We start from the raw sequence: 23,211 nt of genomic DNA on the forward strand, positions 1-23,211 counted from the left end.
TCCAAGTCCTGCTGACATATACATAGTTGCACAAGAAACGATTCGCAGAAACAAACATTAAAAACCAGAAAAGTGAGTGACTTACTGATTTCCATGCTCTGGAGCGAAGTGAAGCGCTTGCAGTTACACGTACAGGAGACATTGGCGCTCGTGGCGTTTAAAACACCCATCAAGTTCAACATCAAATCGTCCTAAAAGACATGAATAGTTTGTGTTTTTTTCCCCCCCAGAGAAGTGTGCGAGCTCGACACACACACGGGGCGACGACACCACGACGCGGGGGTCCCGGGGGGGGCGTGAAGTGAAAGGTGCCCTGGGCTGGAGGTCCTTGCGAAACAGCGAGCTCCCGCACCAAACTCCCCCCGCAGAACGCTTCCCCTTTTCGGCCAACCCTTCCCTCGCACGTCCGTCCGTCCTCCTGCCCCCGGGTCTCTCTCCTCCTCTTCCTTCCACCCGAAAAAAACAGAAAACAAAAATGAAGTCGCCGGCGTTTAAAAGCTGTGGAAGAGCTTTAACGCCATGTCGCGGTGTCCGTTTGTTGTTGCCGCTGTTTTTGGCGCCGCGGTTCTGCGTCTCGTCGCCGTCCGGGGTCGCGGAGCCGGAGCCTGGAGTGAGTGACCGGTGTCTGCCTGCGCCGTCAGCCCGCTCGCGGTCTCCTGTCTCTGGGGAGTTCAGCCCCGGCTCCCTCCGCCCTCTGGCTCTGTCTACAACCGCGGCGGCTCGTGGTGTCTTTCAGCACTCGTCACAGACACACGTAGCGCACTATTACCATATTATGCTAAATGTTGTAATGGGATCGGTTTGGGTTTTTTAATCACATTTGCATAAAAGTGGAATTGGTCTGAGGAGAGCGGAGGGATTGGGATTGTTTTTCATGGTAGGGGGAGTTTTATTGTGGTGTGATATTAAGAGGGTTTTTTTCATGTTTCCAAGTCTAAGAATAAACAAAAAATCGTCTAAAACCTAAAAAAAACCTTTTAAAATATAATTGATTAAAGTAATTGTAGTCGTGTTTTGATCATTGTAATTGTTATCTAGACTATACAGACGTTAAAACACATGCAAGATGTCAAAAAATAATAAACTATTTCAGATTTTAATGAATTATACAATCAAATAAGCCTATACAATGCACATCATTGGTGAATATTCTTTATCTAGAAGCATATTTCCACCTTTATTTAAACCATAATAGGTTCAAAAGTTGATAGAAATAAAGGTTTTGACGAGTCAATTAATCGAAAAATAATCGCTGACTTGTCGACTACTAAAATAATTATTAGTGACAGCACTACTATTGCCAGAAGTAACTACTCAGTCCTTTTTGGATCAACAAGTTAAAATCGTAAGTCTTGTATAGTGTGATGTAGAGTGTAGAATTATAGACAAAATGTAAACCTGCAATAGTTAAAGGTGCACTGTGTAACTTGTCCCCCACCAATGACACCAAGCCAAGTTACAAGTCAGATCTGGAGAAAGGCGAGCCAATTTAGCGATAAAAACACAGATAATTTAATAAATCCTGATAAGTTTAATAGTGTACTGCAGACCCACTTTCAGAAAAGTTACCTAGTAGAACTTTATTTGAGCCTAAATCATTATAGGAAAGTTCATAAGTAAAAAATGTTAGTGTCTCTGTGTAAATCAGTCAACTATATATCTTATTTTTCAAAGGCACACTTGGCAATCCCTTGAATACAAAGTGTTTGAAAATGATCAATTATATAACCAGCAAATTTGTACTTGACTTGGCAAAACTCAACAGCACATTTTTGTTTTCTGAATAATATTGCCATGAACATTAATAGGCTGCATTTTTTCCCTGGTTTGATGATGTTTCAATGCCAGTTTATTGCAGATTTATCTTTGTTGGACTTGGTTTATCTCTGGATTTAGTTCCAGTCGTGTAGAAGGGTGAATGTAACCATAAACGAGCATGTTCTCTCGCTGATCGTCTCCTGCATGTCAGAGATACTGATGCTCAAAGATGCCAGAATGTAAAACCAGCTGAGCTTTTTAAGTTTAAGAAGATTAATTTAACTGTATTATAGTCCTCTGCATTCGACTCATGTCTGTAACAATCTACTAAATGAGAAAAAGCAAACCTGTAAACAGTCATGTCTAAAGAGCTTATATCATGGACAAAACAGACTCTGAAACATACCATAACACAACTTTGACCAACATTGTCTTCTTGTAAAGTAACTATAACTATAAATAGCTGTAAGTTGGTCATACGTTACCATAGCTGCAATAATTTCCATTGTATCACCTTTCCTTGCAAGTCAGCGCTATAGGATCTTGAATAAGCGGACTTTTAAAAGCGTAGGTCTGAAGAAAATTCTCTCAATTCTCTATGGTTTAATTATAATTGTGTTATGGTGGCCTTTGAAGTATAAGTGTGGTGAATCGAAGTATAGTAAAAGGCTGGTTTAGGCTTGTGGGCAAAAGCAGACAAATTAGAATTGAAATCTAAATCAAATATCGCCAAAATGATGTGTCGGACAGACGGCGTTACTGGACCATTCCATACGGAGGGTGTGAAAACCTCAAAATAAAGGCTTATTACTGAAGTAGCCTAGAAGTAAAAAGTAGTGGTCCACAAAATGTATGTAACTGGAAGAACTAGACAATAAAGAATGCTCAAACTTATGAAAAATGCTCAAATCGAAACTATATATGAAGGAGTCCCGTTATTCTAGGCCTGTGTCGAGGCAGAAGCAGCATAGAGACTAGGAAAGTTCGAGTGCTTTTTGGGGTAAAGTTTGGGTCGAGGGGCAGTGTCGGCATAAGAAATATGAATAGAACAGCTACATAACGCTAAAAACAAACCTAAAATAGAAGAAATGCTAACGACATGAATGAATTAAAAATGTTCTTGTCATATTTTCGTCTGTTTATCAGTCCATTTCCAGAATAAAATCCGTAAAAACAAGTACATTACGGACATTGTTTATCCCACAATGTACACGAAAAAACAAAGACGTTGTGCAGTAATTCAACTTTGACAGACGTTCCTAAACTAATCCAATTTGAATAGCGTCAAATATATTTCTCAAGTACCGTATTTTCCGGACTATAAGTCGCACCAGCCAAAAAATGCATAATAGAGAAGAAAAAAACATATATAAGTTGCACCGGAGTATGAAATAAGGTTGCAAGTGTGAAAATAACAATAAGATAATATCACATATAAGTCGCACCCCGGCCTAAAACTATGAAAAAAGGTGCGACTTATAGTCCGGAAATACAGTAGAAGCTTAAGTCTTCACAAACTACTACTCTGAGGAAAGAAGGCACTCAAGTAAATGTATTTAAGTCAATCCCACAGCGTTCATCTTGTGTCTGAACTCAAATTCCACAACTCTTTCACACAATTGTGTGAAAATGCTTATGCAAGTTAAACATAATTGCGACCCGACAAAATCGCAGACGACTTTACGCTCAACTTGAAATAACACGCATACTTTGGCAGCCCAATATAGACGGAGCCATAGACGCAGTGTAAGTGAACGCTGTAATTGCCTGAAAGAAGCACATATTGCGAGAATCCAAGTGTGTGTTTTTTTTTCGGGCTGAACATAAATGACAAGGTTGTCTTTCTTGCGTCGGGCCAGCTGTCTGCAGACTTGTCCTGGTTCAGACATTGCATGTTTGCGGTGTGCTTCCTGATGAGGGCTTGGAGGGACACAGCTGGCCTGTAAAAAGCCTTTTCTTTCCTGGGAGCAGACTCCACCGCAGCCACCGGAGCACTGAGTCAGATGGGCCGCTGCTGTCTGTCACCGCTGCAAGGCTGACGCAACGCCGTCTGGGCTGGAACACTCAGAAATCTCTGCTTTTTTCCCCAAAAAAGTTAAAGAGTCTGTAAAGAAAGTAGAGTATGGGACGACGGTGGAAGAGCGCGTCGACCTGGCTAACCTTGCCAACCTTGGACAACCTTGGACAACCTTGCTACTCTTGCTAACCTTGCCAACCTTGGACAACCTCGGACAACCTTTGACAACCTTGCTACTCTTGCTAACCTTGCCAACCTTGGACAACCTTGGACAACCTTGGACAACCTTGCTACTCTTGCTAACCTTGCCAACCTTGGACAACCTCGGACAACCTTGGACAACCTTGCTACTCTTGCTAACCTTGTCAACCTTGGACAACCTTGCCAACCTTGCTAACCTTGGACAACCTTGCTAACCTTCCCAACATTGCTAAAGTTGCAAACCTTACCAACCTTGGGTCCCAATTAGGAGTGTTCATGGATTAACTGATTTTAACTCACAAAATTAAAACATTGTGCCCGGATATTTGGCATGTATTATTTGCCTTGTCTAATTGATCTTGTAGTACATAATTGCACCACCAGAGAGTGTATGTACTTTAGCTTTGAGACAAAAACACACACTTTTATGAACACGTAGATTTCCTCCGGTGACATATTTACATTGTACGTAAACGTCTTAAGAAGCTGCCAGTGATTGTCCATCTTGCTCTCTGCTGTCACATCTTTTTTATTTAGATTCAGTCAGGCCTAAGGTGAAAAGGGCCTACTGTGAGGTCTCTGAGTGAATAAAGGTTTGCTGAAACTCCAATAATAGCTGATTTATCTCATAAAGACACTGCTGTATTTATAGACTTATATTAACCATACATACCATAGTTTATTCAACTCGGCTCTGACATTCGGGAAGAAAACAGACTGGATTATTCAGCTCTTTGCCTCAGATGGGAAACGATTGATCTTTTATTTGCTCAAGCTAAGGTGAGGTTGGCAACTTTTCTCCGTAAATCTTTATTCCAGTGATTTATTCATAATAAGGACTAAACAGTGCAATTATACGGCATTTACAGAAGCTTTCTTTCAGTCGTGTTCTGCAGAGTTCAAAAATCTGTCTTGCTGGTCTGCGTTTACTCGTAATGTGTTCATTGTGGTCTATAATAACTCATCTGATCAAAACAACAACAAAAAGCACTGTGTTAATGTAATTGGTTAATTGACTATTGACCACTAATGGCTCCAACTCACGGGTAGACAAACATATGAAAATGTGCATCCTTAATCCCAAACAAGTAAACAGGTATTAATAATCTCCATAAATCTTTCACAATCTTAATAAGCTACAGTATACATCATGCAGAACCTACAGCTCATGACTAATCCAGACTGAAGCTCTGGAGATGACGTGAGGACTCTGCACTGTGGCCGCTCACTGCTCCTGACCACAGGTTCCACAGTGGCATTAAAAGATGGAGGACAGAGGACGAACATGAACAAAGAAAGTCTGTCTCTCTGTGTGTACAGTGTAAGTGGCGGTTATCCCACATAAACATTGAATATTTATCAAAACACTGGTATGGTCACTGGAGCATCAGCACAGTGAGTATCACTCTGGACTCACAGGTTTAGCAGATAAGAAGACTTCCTTGGAAAATGTAGTATTTTTTTTCTTATTGTGATAATCATATTACATTTTTATTTCTTCATTTATTTGACTTTATTTCTTCTGTTGGTCTATGGCTTGTCTGTAATGAAAAGAATATCCTTGGGACGGATAAAAGTCCTTCTGATTCAGAAAACATTTGACAACAAATGTGGAGTATTCACTGCTTTAACGTAACGTGAGAGTGGTGCAGCCATTGTCTCCCTCTGCAGTTTGACACACTGTTTATGCAAGCTGTTTAGAGACGGATCAGAAAACCCACCAAAGAGTCATCAACACCTCACGGGCAATGCAATCACCACCTCTGGAGGACATGTCCAGGACACACTGCCTCTGCAGGGCAACACCACGTCTTCTCTCTGCTGCAGACGCACTCAGGAGCACGTCTAGACTGAACAACACCGTGAGAAATGAATGACTAGCCGAATGATGAAATGTGAGTTGTTTTTTTAACACTAATGCACGATCACATGTTGTTGCATAATGCATTGAATCAAACGGCTGGACACATCTCTTTACAGTATCTGGGGGAAAAACTCTCACATAAACGTAACCGATTGAACATTCTGTGGTGTGTAAAGCATTTTGTCGCAGAGAGTCTATCCCTGAACTCTTAAAGGAGCTCTTTGAAACTTTTCCGGTGAAGGGTACGCCACTTTGCTTGTCTCCATGACGATGTTACAGCTCATGAACTTATTTTCTTTCTGTCCGTGAGCTCAATATCACCTTCATGCAGACAAGACAGTGGCGCGCCCTCAACTAAAAAAAAGTTGAAAAGTGCACCTTTAATTTGAAATGTAAACTTGACGTACAATTAGGATTCAATTTCATCCCGTTGCAGCCTCTAGAAGTCAAATCATCTCCAGAATATCAATCCAAATACTGTTCCAGGAAACACATTTTGATTGTTTAACGTTTTTGTTTTTTTCCTACCATTTCTCCATTCCCATTTTACAGTTTCAAGCATTTCCTTAAACCCCTTCTTCAGTTGGATATCCTGAGTGTTCCTGTGTGTGTGTGTGTGTGTGTGTGCGTGTGTGTGTGTGTGTGTGTGTGCGTGCGTGTGTGTGAGTGTGTGTGTGCGTGTGAGTGTGTGTGTGTGAGTGAGGTAACGTCTGACTGTACAATAACACTATGCCTCCCGAGCGCTTCGAACACATCGCATTATCAGCGCTATCAATCTGTCTGGACTTCTGCTAACTCGTCTTTCCTCCTCGCAATGCGTTTGGGTTCAAAGTTTGGATAGGAACCACTTTAGGGGTGTGTGCGTTTAAAGCCGCACCGTGGAACAGCACAGAAAAAGAGGGTAATGTTGGTGGGACGCGGACGAGCAGTAAGATGTGGGAATAGCACTGAAAAAGTTTTGATTTGTTTGTGAGAAAAAAAGCGAAACATTTCCTGTACAAATCTCACTTTGTGTTATTTTTTTTTAATTCATGTGGCAGAAATTTAACAAAAGGGGACATTCTTTAAATAAGTGGGAGACGAGGGAAAAGGGCAACAACATGCTAAATTAAATAATTGGGTACATGACGTTTTCATTTGTAACTTGCTAAATGATGTGTTTCTTCCTCCACATTTAAGCTACGTGAAGTTGTGCGTCATTCCTTTGTATTTAAGACTGAAACACTAAAATTGAATGAATGTTTTTTTTTGGAATGAGTCACTGTTTGCAGTTTGTACACAGTTATTTACTAAAATCACGTCTTCTTCTCAACTTAAAGCTAAAAAATATACAAGAAGCTGTAAATCCAAAGAGTGTCCTTTCCTCGTGACGTGAAAAACACACATTTAAAAGACAGTTACACAAAAACCTTCTGTCATTTATGCTCCTGAACAAGCTCCGGGATCAAAAAAAATAAATGTCATAATTGTACTATTTACAAGTCCATCTGAAAAACTTGCAGCAATTTAACATCCTGCAGTATGACAGCTTTAATTCCTAAGAAAAGTTAAATTCAAATTGTTCAAAATATATATCCTCTAGTATGGAACATAATAGTCATTTATGATCTTTTTTAACATGACTAATTTGCTGTTGCTGTGGTACCTTTAATGGCAACTGAAAAAGGTGCATTTACCGCCACCTACTGTAGTTGTACGTCTTCAAAGTATGTGTTTTACGCTATGAATTTGTAACAAAGCATGAGCTATCTTTTTGTTGAGTAACGCACACAAAACATGTGTCTGTGAATGAACAGAAATCACCACGTTTTGCCTGGAAAGATCTGAGAAACAAACGTGTTAATTAATAACACCATCGGAGCACAAGAAGTATCCAAAACACATCACATCCCATCTTCTCGCCTCGTGGCAGACGGTTCCCTGTCGGTCCCGGTGCTCCGGTTTCCCCCAGCAACCGAAAACATGTGCAACAAGTACAATCCTGAAGGTAGTTTTGACTAAGCCATAGCTCAGGGTCGGCAGATTCAACTCCCCAGTGCAGCAGTTACTTGGAATGCAGAGGAAGAGTGAACAACAAAGTAAACCTTAACCTCAGGACACAAAAGCCACGTTTCGACCGGTCCTTTTCCCTCCAGAACCTGTTCACTCTGTGGCGTCTCCGGCTGCTTCTCTTCGTTTCTGTGCAGAGGGTCCGTCTCGCAGGATGTCACCTAAACACAACACACATCTCAATAGATCAAATATAAATCGTGCCTGAATTATACTTTCCATCATGAGGCCGGCGTCTCAGCGATTCACAAAACGGTTTCATGATTCCAAGTTTGCGACGCTGTGAGACGTGGAAAAGCAAGAAACAACTTCCGTTTCATCCTCAGTTTATTAGCATTTATTTAACTTCTCTATATTTTCTTCTTTGGCCCGTTGGCTTTATTGGACAGGACAGATGAGAGCGAAAGGGGGGGATAGAGAGACGGGAGGACATGCAGCAAACAGTCAGAGTCGGGATTCAAACTCACGACACTGGGGCCGGATTTTGATGCATTACGCACTGGAAGTTTACTATTTTCCCTCTCGACGTGAGTGCCGTGCGTCGATAAACAGGCAACCGCTGATGCTAAAAGAAGTTAGCATCATCAAAGTATTATTATTTCGTTTTTACACCTGCTTTTTGCCCTTTTGCCTTCACTTTTGTCTGCGTTCTCTGTTCTTCTCTCTTGTCCAATCGTCTCGCGCCCAAGTGATTCCGGGAGCTGAGCGTGTGCCAGCAGGGTGGCGCGGGTCACTCTGCGCAGCGGGGAACGCCACAGGACCTGACCGCCACTGCGCCGCGCTGCTCCCATGGAAACCTGGCTCGGAAAAGGTTGCATTTAAAAGGGAAATCCGTCTCGAGCCCTCCTACCGCGTGCCTTATGTATTTGCAGACAACTTGCAGATTAATGGGTCGGGAAGGACGTCGAATCGTCTGAATTGTTCATTTAAAACCTGGTTTCATGGCCGGCAGACAGAGAAGTGCTGAGCCTATTACTGCGTCTGGGAGAGGGGGATGAAGAGGGGGAGGAGGAGGAAGAGGGGGAGGAGGAACCGCTCCAAAAAAAACATGACACTAACCGACCCAGACAAAACAACTGTCCAGAGAATACGCCGAATGATTCGAAATGTTTTTTATCAGTCTGAGGCTCTTGTCTAGACAGTCTCAATTGGATTCTAAATCTTGTTGCGCTGTTTGTCTGAAAGAAGAACCATTATATGTCGAGAGTTTAGAGGGTTTTTTCTACTTGTTTCAGGCGAGGTAGAGATGTGATGGATGTGACCCGCCGAAGACGCAACTCGTCCTTTGTATTGAACTGAACCAATCTCAAACCGACCTTAGTAGTAACCAAAGTAGTGCAGTTCCAGGCAGTAACTAGGACTATTTTAGCTCAGGGCAGAATCACCACATCAACACAGGGACTAGACCCAAAACTAAACACGGACTAGAACAGGATCGAATCAGGTCTATATTCAGACTGGAATGGGCTAGAACCAGGACCAAATTAAAACAAGGGCAAATCAGGGCAAGTGTGAACGAGCCCTACATTTCCAGCATCTCAGCCAGGGAACTTCAGATTGAAAATGACTATTGGACATTAGTTGAAAAGTCTTGATTTAAAAAAAAACAACAACAAAAAACATTGTCTTTTCATTTGTTTTTCCCTCTGTGTTTTTTGCTAGTCTCATCTTTTTCTGCTTCACCCGATGGATTTGTACACGTTACTGTCTTAATACGTGATAAAAACAGAACTTTCACTGACATAACGCCTTCTGAGCATCCCAAATATTCACCTCGAAGAGTTAATGAGCACTTTTCACACATCTCTGAGCACTCAGTGGTGAAGCTAGCATACATTAGCATGCTAATCCTGCTTTGCGTGGATAAAAGCCAGAAAGCGCTGTGGTCTTTCACACAAAGAGATGCGTTTTTAATTCATTCTTACTGGGACGAAACAGATTCAACTTGTTAAAAAAAATGGGTGCAGGCCTTTAAAGAGTGAGATTCAAACTTTGGTCAATCCACTAAAGTTTAAACCAAGGAAAGCTCGCTCAGCAAAATGATCAAACCTGACTTTAATCTGATCTTTAATCTGAACTGATGTTATCAAAAATGTTAAAGAACCATTCCCTCCGTTCATCTCTGACTGACATAACTCATCCCAAAACAAGCTAGACTGAGCAATCTATAAATTTCAAAAGTTTGAACACAAAAAAAATTTCAGGGCAAGTGGGAGTCAATTCCAGAATCTCTTGAACTCAAGGCCGTGTCTCTGACCGCCAGGCTAAGTGTAGTGTAACTGCACTTAGCGTTTTTAGAGATATCAATCCGTCTGAAGCAACTCGTTCAACTCCGGTAGGATTAGCTTTAGTTATAACCTCTTGTTTTGATTGAAAATCCAGATTTGCGAAACGTTTACTTGGAAATGTAATCGTCCATATTGTCCAGATTCTACACACAAAATAATAAGGAAGAAGATAGAGACCTGTCCACACACGGCCGGGCTCAGGAGCTCCCTCCTCCATGAGGCACACGTACTGATGCCTCGCTGAGTGAACTTTTACTGCGGTTTTATAATGAATCTGTGAGCCTAAAACACACTTCAGAAATACATTTCATACATTATCTAGAATATGGAAGCTCAGAGCACATCGTCAGGGTGTTTTATTTGTTACACAGAGGGAGAGAGCGACACATCATTTGCATTGCACCAGCTCAGTTTGTGAGGAGTGTGTGTGTGTCCAGAGGCAGAGCAGGTGCTGCCTCCTTCCTGTATCTGAAACAAACATCTGAACATTTTGACATTCTTATTTGAAAAAATATTGTTCAATATTGGATTCAAACGGAAAGGGGGTTTGTAATACATACCAGATGACAAAATATTAATATTGTTTATAATATTTTTATTTAAAGTTTTTCCCCCCAAGATTGACAGGTGAGGCACTGCCTCCCCTGCCTCCCCTGAACGCACGTCACTGAAACTCTGGAGGAGTGTAGAACATTATTTTACAACATCATTAGGCTATTTTTTAAATCTTTAAGGCCTTTTTATACTGGCAATTATTGAAATAAACAGGTTCTTAATTGTTCTACCGGTACCTTTAACTTTTTCAAGGACATTGCAGCCAGAAATGGGGATGAGAGAGGGAAGGACATGCAGGAAACTGTCGGAGCCGGATTCGAACTCACAACCCTGCAGCTGGCGAGCGGTATATGTCCTTTTTTTGTTTTTTTAGAACACAAGGCACAAGATCAGACCAAACGGAGAGTAACAAAAGCATTAAAAATAAGTTATCGAATAGTTAACAAATATCAAAAGATTCATATTTCCCGCTCTCTATATATGCTATTTTGTAGACGGAACACAGTGAAATACCAGCAGGTAATAGATATAAATACAATTCTTTAGAGAGCTAATATCACACGGCCCAATGCGTTCACAGTGGTGGTCTAATTTAACGTTAAGTGCTGGTTTTGTTTATTGTCGGCGTGTGTTTGGACCCTTCCCCTGTGTGTGCTTTAATGTAATGCTTTGTCTAGACTCTCGCCTCAGACACATCAGACCCGCCGACAATTCATAACGAGGTCTGAGGAGACAGCGGAGTCCGTCCTCGTTTGTGAGGAGGACGAAAAAGAAAAGAGAAAAACTATGCACTTTCACTGAGGGAAAGACACGTCGCTCTCTTTGCCCGACGTGACATTAAAATTATGCACTTTCACCACTCGTTTTGTTGAATTATCTGTGTGATGTATAAAACTTAAAGCTGAAAGGTCAGTTTTTCCCAACATTTGTTGTCTTCCTATACAATTTACTGGTGTTTCTTTGGCATGTATTATTAACTATAGCTATTATGCTTTCTTGTTTTAATCATATTTTTGGTCTTTTATCCCTGGTTTGGAAAGTAGGGCAATTATTGTATTAACTTATTAAAATATCATGCATGAAAAAAAAAAAAAATGGAAAAAAAATCTTATAGTGTAAAATAATCCGAATCAGAATTCTGTTTATTCATCTCCAACGGGAAATTATTTTAGTTAAAGATTTGGAGCCGACAAGCTTAAGAAATAAAGTTTTCATATAAAGACACTACATTTTAAAATCAGTACCACAGTAAACATAAAATACTATAAATCTGTCTTTTCTCCCCTAAACCGCCAATGGAAACAGTACAAACATGTTTTTAGGTATCGGAGTCACAGTCTTCTGAGTTCTTGTAGCTGACCTGCACACTGAGGGGCAGATGGGGCGGGTGGGACGGGTGAGGCGGGTGAGGCGGGTGAGGCGGGTGGTGTCTTCCCATAAATATATGAAATGTAAGAAACTAGCCTTTTTTTAATTTGCACATTGCACATTTTGTCATATCCCATTCCTTATTACAGTATCTTCATGGCATCTCGTGCTTAAAGTATTCATGGGTTTAATCTTCCTGTTTATAAGTGATATTAGAAGACTTTTGCCCATTCCAAAGATTTAGTATTGTGTTTTGTATCATGCATTACAAGATCTGTGGTTGGCATAATTGTTATTAGTTTTAAAGTTTTAAATGTGTTGATTTCCCCCGATTTTTATTTATTTATTTCCCCCCCAAGTTCTTACCATTGAAATAAAATGTTTAAAAAAATCTGCATAGTGATATTTCACCACAGAAAGCAGTTAATTGTTACTTGTTACATGTTTTTATGTTGAATAATGGCTCTGTGACATTTTTTTGAACTTTATGTATGTAATGTATGAACTAGAGTCTTACATTTTCAAATTCAAATAGATGAAAAAGGACACACACCGAAGCACCTTAGTCTTGAATTCAGGGCAATACAGTTACAATACTATTACTCAAACATGTACGAATCAGTCCAAATCAAACTCTGATTAAAGGACAGAATAAATAAACTTTAATTATCGTTTAATCCTGTTACGACAGTGTTTTCGAGTTAATCCTGTATTTTCCTGCAACTAAGGCTCGACCGCTCAGATAATTCCTGTTTTCACCTACCGCCCATATCCCTGTACTTAGCTGTGATTATTTGAAAATTAAAGACTCGCGTGATATATGAAAACACCATAAATGTGGCCACTTTTCAAAAATAAAACACGTTAATGACAATCTGCTTCTTGTTACGATTAAATGTCACTATGTAGAGGCGGGGCTTATCAGTTCTACAGTTTTGAGAAGGAAGTCGATGCATGTGATTCTATTATCAAGCCAGTTTTTATCAATATTGGGATTTACAATGAACAAAATGTAAAATGAAGATCTTACTTATGTTATAAATTCAATACTAAAGAACCTGGGGGGAAAAGCATAGGTCTCCTTTAACGATGAGGGAAAACTATTATGTATAACACGGTCCAAAGCTCATAAGAGTGCATTTTGTACAACTGAACAAATTCTAACAGTCAAAATTTTAATGTACAGCATACTCTGTTCTGCCTGAAATACCGTTTTTTAACCAGCAGAGAGCGAGAGTGGCCAAAACAATTCTTCACCGGATGTTGTCCTTCCGCTAAACCTGTCCCCTGCTGCACTTCCGCTCCTCTACAGTTCCACAACACGCCACATGCCGCTAATGCCGCCGCTCGGATTATTTGCACAAACTCTATCAAAATGAGTGTCCAAAACAATGACAGCGACTTGTGCGTGACTTTACGGAACCTGCTCAACTCCATCCAGTGCATAAAAGACAAAGTCAGAGGTAAAATGTCTGAATCGTTAAACACTAATGTCGTTATCATGAAATGCGACGTTAGCCTGCTACGTTTCTCAGATGCGTTAAACTTGTGAATAATCGCTCTGAATTGTTGTTTGCAGATGGAGAGTCAAACGAGGATGAAGCCGAGTTCAACCTCTCCAACTTCTGGGACACTCTGAGTTAGTATTGTACATTCATTATTATATTTGGACGTGTACTCTGAAGTAGGTGGTGGGTTTGTCAAGTGAAAACCATGTGACTGATATCTGAGCCTGGTTTAAACACATTTCCAATTGGATTTTTACAATATTTATGTTTTTATTTGTGTAGTAGATGAAGCATGTTTGATACAAGCAGAATCCGGAGTGTAACGCTTTACTGGACAAATTCTTACTGAAAGGTTATCTTCAGATGTATTACATTCTTGACCACAAATTGTACTTTTTATGAAGCTCAAATCAAGAGTCAAATTGCAGATCTCTGTTTGGAGCATTTGTCATAATGTTTTCCTTTTTGTTACCATCTCGACAGATATGATCAATGATAATGTCGTCAAGTGGATTTTATCAAGGAGGCATGGAGTTACTTTTTGGCTTAACTTGCAAGCCTCTAATGACTTTTTTAAATGACACTTATCTGTTTTTGCAAATTAACTCTTAACATATATTAGAATCTTTTCATTTTCTCCATCTTTTGTAATGAAAACTATAGCTAACTGAAAAATCTACCCTGAAAATTCAGATTTGTTGCTTATTTTTGTTGTAACGATGGATTCCCTCTGACAATTTTCTGGTGTTACATATTGCAACTTTAATAAGATAAGATATTCTTTTATTGTCCACACATGGGGAAATGTTGTTGTTGCAACGCAGGTAGATACAGAGGAAAGGGCAGAACTTATAGGAAGTTTAAAAAACACTCTTAATAGAAGAACTCTTAATCATCTTAATAAAGTCCATGTATGTAACATGGACTTTATGAGAAAAAATAACATTATTAATTGAATTATTTTCACATTATAGACCAAGCTGTGAAAGCCGTGTCTCAAGAAGCCACCAAGCTCAGTCTGGCCTATTCCAAACCTCCTCTGCCCTCACCACAGGTACAGAACACACTTTATTTATTTTATATATATTTTAGTTTTAATGTAATATTTTATTTTAATTAATTAATATTTTTTTTATATTTATAATATTTTTTTAGTTTAGGGTTTATGAATAAATTGTGATAAAAATAAAAAAATTGGCCTTCTTTTTTTGACTATGTTTCAGGACGGAGAGAGAATTTCCGACTCCATTTTGAAGAGCGTCCTCACTTTATCCACCGTCTATTACTGGCTCCCAAAGAGTCAAGGTCAGAGCTGAGGGCAAATCAAACTTTCAACAATATTTATTCACACGTTGCAGTTTTTGAGGTGTAGAATCATTTAGAAGAATAATCCAGTACTGCTGTTTTTTGCTCGGTTAAATCTCAGCGCTGTCACTTTTTTCATATTTTTTTTTCATACCCAAATCAAACTAAAATAAATAAACTGCCAGTTGTAACATGTATTTTAAAAGTGTGCTTGTTGAATCCAAATGGGTACTTTTGAGAGTGTGACGTCTTTTTTCTGTCCTGCAGCGTGACACGCCTTTTAGGAAAAAAAAGACAGATGTGTTGATTCTTCATGTCACACTCTGGACTACAGCATTACAGCATTCTTATGTGTTTTTTTTTAGGTTTAAAGTAGATATAAACGTGCAATTATAATTATGCCAACACCTTTATTAAGTGTTTTTGACACAAGTAACTCACTCTAGAACATTTTTTTTTTTTTTTAAGTAGCTCAGTTTTCTGTGTAATACTTTTTTGGTGTGATTTTGGAAGCGGAAAAGATTCAGTAATATAAAGCAATAACGCAACACTTAAATAAATATATATTTTGTTTGAAGGTGTGACTTTGAGGCGCCAGGTCCGAGATTCCACAGTGGACGTGTTAGAAGGACTCACTCAGCTCCTGGACGTCATTATCACGACGCCGCTGGAGAGGTACGCACAGGACACGGGTCAAATATTACTATGTACAATCAGCTAGTTGTGCAGTATTAGCCAGATTCCCTGTAGTTGATCCAGTTGTCCTCCTTCAGTCTGAGCCAGGACCAGCTGACCTCCACAGGGACCGTGTGGTCGGCCTGCGATCGCTTTACGTCGCTGCCTAAAGGTCTGGACTTTTGAAAGATTCGAAGTAGTTGGTGAAATGTCTGACCGCTCATCGTGTTTGTTTTGCACATGTCCACAGATAACAAAGCGGCGCTGTTGGGGGTTCTGTCTGGAGAATTAGGAATCATCAAAGACGCTATCGAAGAAATTGAGGAGGTATGAGCTTGTTGTTTTTTTAACCTCAAACCCGAGTTCTAATGTTTAAAGTACAACTAGTTTTGCACGTACCAGCCAGGCAGAGCATTACTACCTCTTGCTTAAAGGTTCTATTTACCTTCTACGCTTATATACATATATAGCAACAGGCTGATGGCGTTCCAAACATTAGCTCCACTACATTTGAAATGGAAGGGTTTGCATTAGCGTCCAAACATCACAAACTATGAAAAAGCACTCGATCACACGAGAGTGACACCAGAGCAGAGTTAGATCTGAATGGCCCCTAAATACTGCTGTAGATTACGACATGCTAATAACGTTATGCTGGACAATAATGTACCAAAAATATAGAGACACACAACAGTTTGACAATAAAATATTACATTCATTATTAAATCTTACATGATAATTGTGAAATTCTAAAACTCTAAAAACATCGTGACATCTACACAACACAAGAACGGCACGTTTTAATGTAGAGCACAATATGTTGCAACTGAATCTAAATAACAATTTGAGTTGATGCAATTATCAGATGGCAAAGGCTAATAAATATTAGCTATTAAAATGTCCTCTACAAATATGTTCTGACATTCATGGGATTCATGGATTGGTTTATCAAAAAAATTCAATGTTTTTTAAGTGTTCTTTTGTTGAAGCGTTTGTTGTTTTGTGAAGTCTTTTACATGTCATAGACATCCACCACAACTCACCGTTCACTGCCTAATCTTATAGTATTTATTCTTCTTAGACTGACTTGGAGATGGAATTAGACAGGAAGTGCTCAAGCTAACTCTGAACTCGCCAATTTAAAAATAAATAGCCAACTGATACTCTGTGCACAGAGCCAACTATATTTCTGTCTCCTGTTCCAAGAGTTGTTTACATACACTCTGAACAGGGTATTACTACTTTTTAAACATATATTGCAATTTTACCTGCAATAGTTTGAAAAATCAGCCCTATTTCAATATTTTAATGGTTCCTCATAAAAGTCATATCAGTTGACTCTTTTTATTTATATATATGTGCACTTTTTGTTTTATTAATCCATGCATCTTCATCAGACTTGTTCTTGATGTTCTGAACCTCAAATGGCCCTCACTTTAACTTTAAGGCTAAAGACTATTGTTTTAGCCTGATTTAAGCTGCTTCCCTCCTCATAGCACCAGCAGGTGGCGTCCTTGCTTCTTGACAGTTATATGTACATCATTTCCCGCTTCACACAAAAGCCTGCTGCTGCTTTCCCAGGCTCTGTCCGAAGCCCACGACCCTTTTGGCGATGTCCTGGATGATGTCATCGAGGGGGCGGAACCTCGGGGAAACCAGGACACCTATTGGTCAGAGCAGGACCGGCGCGTGATCGGTCCGTGCCAGGGTTTGATGAAGGCGTCGGCGGCGTGTCTGAGGAAGCTGACGTCGGCTGTGAGGGCGCACGCAGACGTGAGCAGCGCTCAGAGGCTGGCCCAGCTCGACGACCTCGCCGACATCTCCAAAGACATCAGCCCCGGGTAAAGAGCGTGCGGCACACGCTGCACGCGCTGCATGCGCTCACACGCTGCACACACTCACACGCGGCGCTCGCACACTGCGCTCACAGGCTCATGGGCGTCTTGAGGGCACGGGCCTCTGAGGGGACGTGAGGGCACGGGCGTCTGGGGACGTGAGAGGACATGAGGGGTTGGGTGTCTGAGGGGACATGAGGGGACGGGCCTCTGAGGGGACGTGAGGGGTCATGAGGGGACGTGAGGGCACGGGCGTCTGAGGGGACGTGAGAGGACATGAGGGGTTGGGCGTCTGAGGGGACATGAGGGGACGGGCCTCTGAGGGGACGTGAGGGGTCATGAGGGGACGGGCCTCTGATGGGACGTGAGGGCACGGGCGTCTGAGGGAACATGAGGGGACGGGCCTCTGAAGCGACGGGTCTCTGAGGGGACGTGAGTGGTCATGAGGGGACGGGCCTCTGAGGGGACGTGAGGGGACGGGCCTCTGAGGGGACGTGAGGGGACGGGCCTCTGAGGGGACGTGAGGGCACGGGCCTCTTGAGGGCACAGGCGCACAGGCATCTGAGGGCACAGGTGTCTGAGGGCACAGGTGTCTTAGGGCACAGGCGTCTTAGGGCACAGGCGTCTGAGGGCACAGGCGTCTGAGGGCACAGGCGTCTGAGGGCACAGGCGTCTGAGGGCACAGGCGTCTTAGGGCACAGGCGTCTTAGGGCACAGGCGTCTGAGGGCACAGGCGTCTGAGGGCACAGGCGTCTGAGGGCACAGGCGTCTGAGGGCACAGGCGTCTGAGGGCACAGGTGTCTGAGGGCACAGGTGTCTTAGGGCACAGGTGTCTGAGGGCACAGGCGTCTGAGGGCACAGGCGTCTGAGGGCACAGGCGTCTGAGGGCACAGGCGTCTGAGGGCACAGGCGTCTTAGGGCACAGGCGTCTGAGGGCACAGGCGTCTGAGGGCACAGGCGTCTGAGGGCACAGGCGTCTGAGAGCACAGGCGTCTTGGGGCACGGGCGCACAGGCGTCTGAGGGCACAGGCGTCTGAGGGCACAGGCGTCTGAGGGCACAGGCGTCTTAGGGCACAGGCGTCTGAGGGCACAGGCGTCTTGAGGGCACGGGCGCACAGGCGTCTGAGGGCACAGGCGTCTGAGGGCACGGGCGTCTTAGGGCACGGGCGTCTTAGGGCACAGGCGTCTTAGGGCACAGGCGTCTTAGGGCACGGGCGTCTGAGGGCACGGGCGTCTGAGGGCACAGGCGTCTTAGGGCACGGGCGTCTTAGGGCACGGGCGTCTTAGGGCACGGGCGTCTTAGGGCACGGGCGTCTTAGGGCACGGGCGTCTGAGGGCACGGGCGTCTTAGGGCACGGGCGTCTTAGGGCACGGGCGTCTTAGGGCACGGGCGTCTTAGGGCACGGGCGTCTGAGGGCACGGGCGTCTGAGGGCACGGGCGTCTTAGGGCACGGGCGTCTTAGGGCACGGGCGTCTTAGGGCACGGGCGTCTTAGGGCACGGGCGTCTGAGGGCACAGGCGTCTGAGGGCACAGGCGTCTGAGGGCACGGGCGTCTTAGGGCACGGGCGTCTTAGGGCACGGGCGTCTTAGGGCACGGGCGTCTTAGGGCACGGGCGTCTTAGGGCACGGGCGTCTTAGGGCACGGGCGTCTGAGGGCACGGGCGTCTGAGGGCACGGGCGTCTGAGGGCACGGGCGTCTGAGGGCATGGGCGTCCGTGACTCAGTTTCCTTTCGCAGTTTCTGATGGCGTCACTGCTGCCAGGGCCTAATGTGAGCCAGGACGAGTCAGGACAGGATTCTGGTTGGTTTTGTTTTGGGGCGCGTTCAGGCAACGACAAGCTGGCCCCTGTCCAGGGTGTGCCCCGCCTACAGCCCATAGTCACTGGGATAGGCTCCCGTGACCCCGAACAGGAACAAGCTGTAGAAAATGAATAAACGAATGACTAAAAAATTACCTAGCAACCACTAGGCCAAAACACATCTAATGTCACACATTGGATGATCTAATGTTCAGAAGGTCAAAGGTTGTTTCTTTTGTGTAAACTATGCATAGACTTTGGATGGTGTGTGATGTCACTTCCTGTCATTTTCTCGACAAATCGCTACTTGTTTGACGTAAACTTATCATTTATATTTACGACAGGTATAAACGCACCAAACGGCTCCAAACACCACTTCAGATTTACAATTTAACGCTGACAATTCTCTGCTTCAAACCTTTTACTGACAGACTGTAGAGGAAGACAACATTTTACTATATTTTTGTGTTGAATTGCGCAAATTAAAAGCCTAGGTTCCCGTTCCTGTTCACAGAATGATTATCGGAAGCCAATTTTATGTATTTTGAATGAGAAAAATAATGAAATTGACCGTTCAAATCCACCAACATGAGGAAATAACTCTCTTTTTCCCCTTTTTCATTTGGTTTGAGTCCACAAATGTGTTTTCTCAGCGTTGTGCTCTTCTCTGTTGTAAACGCACAGTGTGGACGACCTGGCCCTCTGTCTCTACCCTCCCATGGACTACAACGGGGTCGAGAACAACGTAAGTCCCTCCGCCGCACGTCACGTTAATCACGGGCGCACAGAGTAACGGGCGTGACGTTTGTTTCCTCGCAGGCTTCCAAACTGGCCTCCGTTTTAAAGAAGGTGCTTCACATCATCAGGTAACGTCTGCTTTTTAGTTTTGTGTGACGTGTTCTCCTGAAATCTCCAGTCGATTGTAGACTTATATTAACGTTTAGTGCCGCGATTATTGTCAGAAGAATGTCGCCGTTTTAGCACCGACGCCATGAACAGACAGTGAAATGCTTAAAGCGCCCCCTACAGGTCGTAAGACTTATTAAGATAAAATGCAGCACAGATAAATATAAATAAAACTATACAATACAACTATAAGAATATAAAATACAACTATAAAATGTTGTCAGAGAATAGCACATTTTTTAGATTTATAATTTCACTTCCTGTTTGTAATTGATGACATCACACGAGGAAATTACCCAGCAAACACTGGGCCAAAACTGATCTAATCTCAACATTATTTTTATTTGACAAAAAAATATATATGAGAGCGACTTTATTTTGTTGAATTAATGTTTAGAGTGTGAAAAAAGTAGTTTATTCTGTGTAAATTCTGCATAAACTTTGACTGGAATGATTATGATGTCACTTCCTATCATTTTCCTGTCACCGTTTTCTCCACAAATACCTGCTCGGTTGGTGTAAAACTATAATTTATACATACAACAGGTATAAACACACAAAATAAAGTCAAAATTAGACAAATCATAAAAACCTGTCATACGCCCTTTAAGTTTCCGTCAACTGCATTTCATTCTCCGGTGCAACTTATACCATGCATGCAACCATGTTTTTTTCTTCTCTATTATGCATTTTTTGGCTGGTGCGACTCTGAAACGCATACAAAAAGTGCCATTGTTAAATCAAAAATGTCAAAAAAGAAAGAATGAATTTACAGACAGTTTATTAAGTATTCTTTATCCAGAAGCCTCCGGTCGCCATATTTCATCCGTATGTGGTTAATAATGGATTCGAAATTCTCAATGGATTTGTTTGTTTGATAATGGCGTCTATAATCCTGAATAATCCTGAATAATCCTGAATAATCCTGAATAATCCTGAATAATCACACAGTTGTGGTGTTTCTTCTCATAATTAATAATCCTAACACTAAAATGTGATATTGTGCGTGACATCCCTGTTCTTCTCTCAATCACTAAAAGCCTTTCTTTGTAGTTTGAATGATGAAATACTGCTGCCCTCTGCCTGTCGGAGTTGGAACTGTTGTGTTGTAAAGGAAGTTGCAGTTTTGTTTTCTTCTTTTCCTCTTTGTTTTCTGTATTTTTCTAGAAAGCTCCAGTTATTAATGTTTGTTCAGTGGCGTCAGAATCAGAAGCACTTTGATTCATCCCCAAGTGGAAATGATGTTTGTTACAGCAGCAGAAGAAAATAGAAGTGATCAAAAAATAAGAAATATTTTTAAAAAGAGACAAAAATAAGTGTTTAAAATAAATTTTAAAAAAGTGATCAAAAAATAAGAAACCTAAAAAGGTGATAGAAATAAATCTAAAAAAGAGAGAAAAAATGTGATCAGAAAAAAAATAAATCTTAAAAAAAGACAAAAAGTGATAAGACATTAAAAAAACAGGAAAAAATAAGTAATTGAAAAATAAGAATAGACTTGTTGAAAATTAGAATCTAAATAAAATATCACTATTACAATACAATAAAATACTATAAATCTTTCTCCTTTTTTTTTTTAACTAAACCCCCAGTAAGAGCAAAATAAATGTACATATTTATGTGATCATTCTACAATTTTGCACAAGTAAGGTTTAAGTGATCGTTCAAACTTAATTTTTCTACTTTTTTGTCTCATTTGTATGTTCAGGTCCAGTCACGTCTGCGGAGAGTCCGAGCTGACCTGGGTGCAGTTTTTAGACAACGCCGTGGACCACAACCTGCAGAAAGCCAAGGACCTCATGCAACAGGAGACATAGGACTCAACACATGATTATTATTATTACAAATACGGACTTTTAATCGATCGCGCTAAAGGATTTGTTCTATTCACATGTAACAGAAATGTATTCCACTGAATAAACGTTACTTACGGACAGACTTGGGCCGTATCATCTCTCCCATTATTGGCGCAGTTGCTTTTCCTCTTTGTTGTGACTGATTTAGTGACTTAAACATTGACTCTGGAGCTCTGCAAAGGCTGAAAACTGTTATTGTGAAGTGGAAGCAGGACCTATAATTCTAACTTACACTGTCTGAAACAAGTCGGTACACATGTAATTGCCATCTTTTAAACAGCCAATTAGAGCGATTATTTCTATTGTACATTGAGACTTTTAAACCAAATAAAAGTTGAAATATGCTTCCATAGAACATTAACTAATAGTTAGATAAATAAATAAAAATCTGATGAAGCTGTTTGAATGAGTGGCAAAATGGCAAAATTATATTAATATTTACTATACTAGACTATAAGTCGTACCAGCCAAAAAATGCTGAATAGAGAAGAAAAAAACATATATAAGTCGCATATTTTGGGGGAAATTATTTGATCAAATCCAAGACCAAGAACAGACATTTAATCTTGAAATGCAGTTTAAAATAACAGATTAGAGAACATGGTGAATAGGTGTACGTATGCTAACGCTAACACCTTCAGCTACATGAGGCACAGACAGAACTGTGGTAAGTGTCTGGTATGTTAACGTAACATATTAACAGTTATTCAGATAACTATAGCATAAAGAACATGCTAACAAGTTTACCAAAGCATCAGTTTTACCCCAAATCACTAAATCCATTGAATTCTTCTTCCTCTGTGTCACTTCTAAACAACTCCACAAACTCCGGAGGTAGAGGAAGTGCAGATTCTTCTGTGCGACTTTTTTGACGTTTTGATTGAACAGTGCTGCTGTCTGTGTTATTGAATGGACATGACATAATGCACACAGTCCGGTATTTCCAAAGGACACACACAGAAATCAGAAAAAGTAAATAATAGCTGAAGGAACGGTGCAATTTTTAGCCCACAATGTATCTTCTATTTGTGCTCCATTTGAATTGAATTAATGCAAAACCAAAGCTAACTCTGCATTAAGTGTGTTAATTCAAACTATTTGCTTTAGTAAGACATTTCTTTTATAGAGTCATTACACTTGTACATTTAACCCATCCATAAATGTCAGAGCGGTTAAACCTTTTTCTATAACTCAGAAAAACAAATAAAAGATAGTAAAGTTCATTA

At 41.4% G+C, this 23,211-nt stretch overlaps 2 protein-coding genes across 2 annotated transcripts in view; one reads left to right on the forward strand and one right to left on the reverse strand.

Moving 5' to 3' along the window:
* The window catches only part of pmepa1 (prostate transmembrane protein, androgen induced 1), a 45,052-nt gene extending 44,822 nt beyond the window's left edge, over nt 1-230 (reverse strand). The window contains exon 1 of the mRNA XM_072432239.1: nt 86-230. Within this exon, the coding sequence (XP_072288340.1) occupies nt 86-182 (97 nt within the window). The 5' untranslated portion in view covers nt 183-230. The remainder of the gene's footprint in view (nt 1-85) is intronic.
* A 13,161-nt stretch (nt 231-13,391) lies between these two features.
* Nucleotides 13,392-22,082, forward strand: ccndbp1 (cyclin D-type binding-protein 1). The gene is made up of 11 exons (XM_072432240.1): nt 13,392-13,563; nt 13,680-13,739; nt 14,583-14,662; nt 14,832-14,913; nt 15,492-15,588; nt 15,687-15,760; nt 15,839-15,915; nt 17,170-17,429; nt 19,908-19,968; nt 20,043-20,089; nt 21,838-22,082. The coding sequence occupies exons 1-11, from the start codon at nt 13,476-13,478 to the stop codon at nt 21,944-21,946; spliced, it is 1,035 nt and encodes a 344-aa protein (XP_072288341.1). The 5' UTR covers nt 13,392-13,475; the 3' UTR covers nt 21,947-22,082.
* Nucleotides 22,083-23,211: the final 1,129 nt, after the last annotated feature.

Source organism: Eucyclogobius newberryi, unplaced genomic scaffold (assembly GCF_026437365.1).
Source record: "Eucyclogobius newberryi isolate DKJ021-1_F unplaced genomic scaffold, fEucNew1.0.hap1 SCAF_106, whole genome shotgun sequence".
Lineage (NCBI taxonomy): Eukaryota > Metazoa > Chordata > Actinopteri > Gobiiformes > Gobiidae > Eucyclogobius > Eucyclogobius newberryi.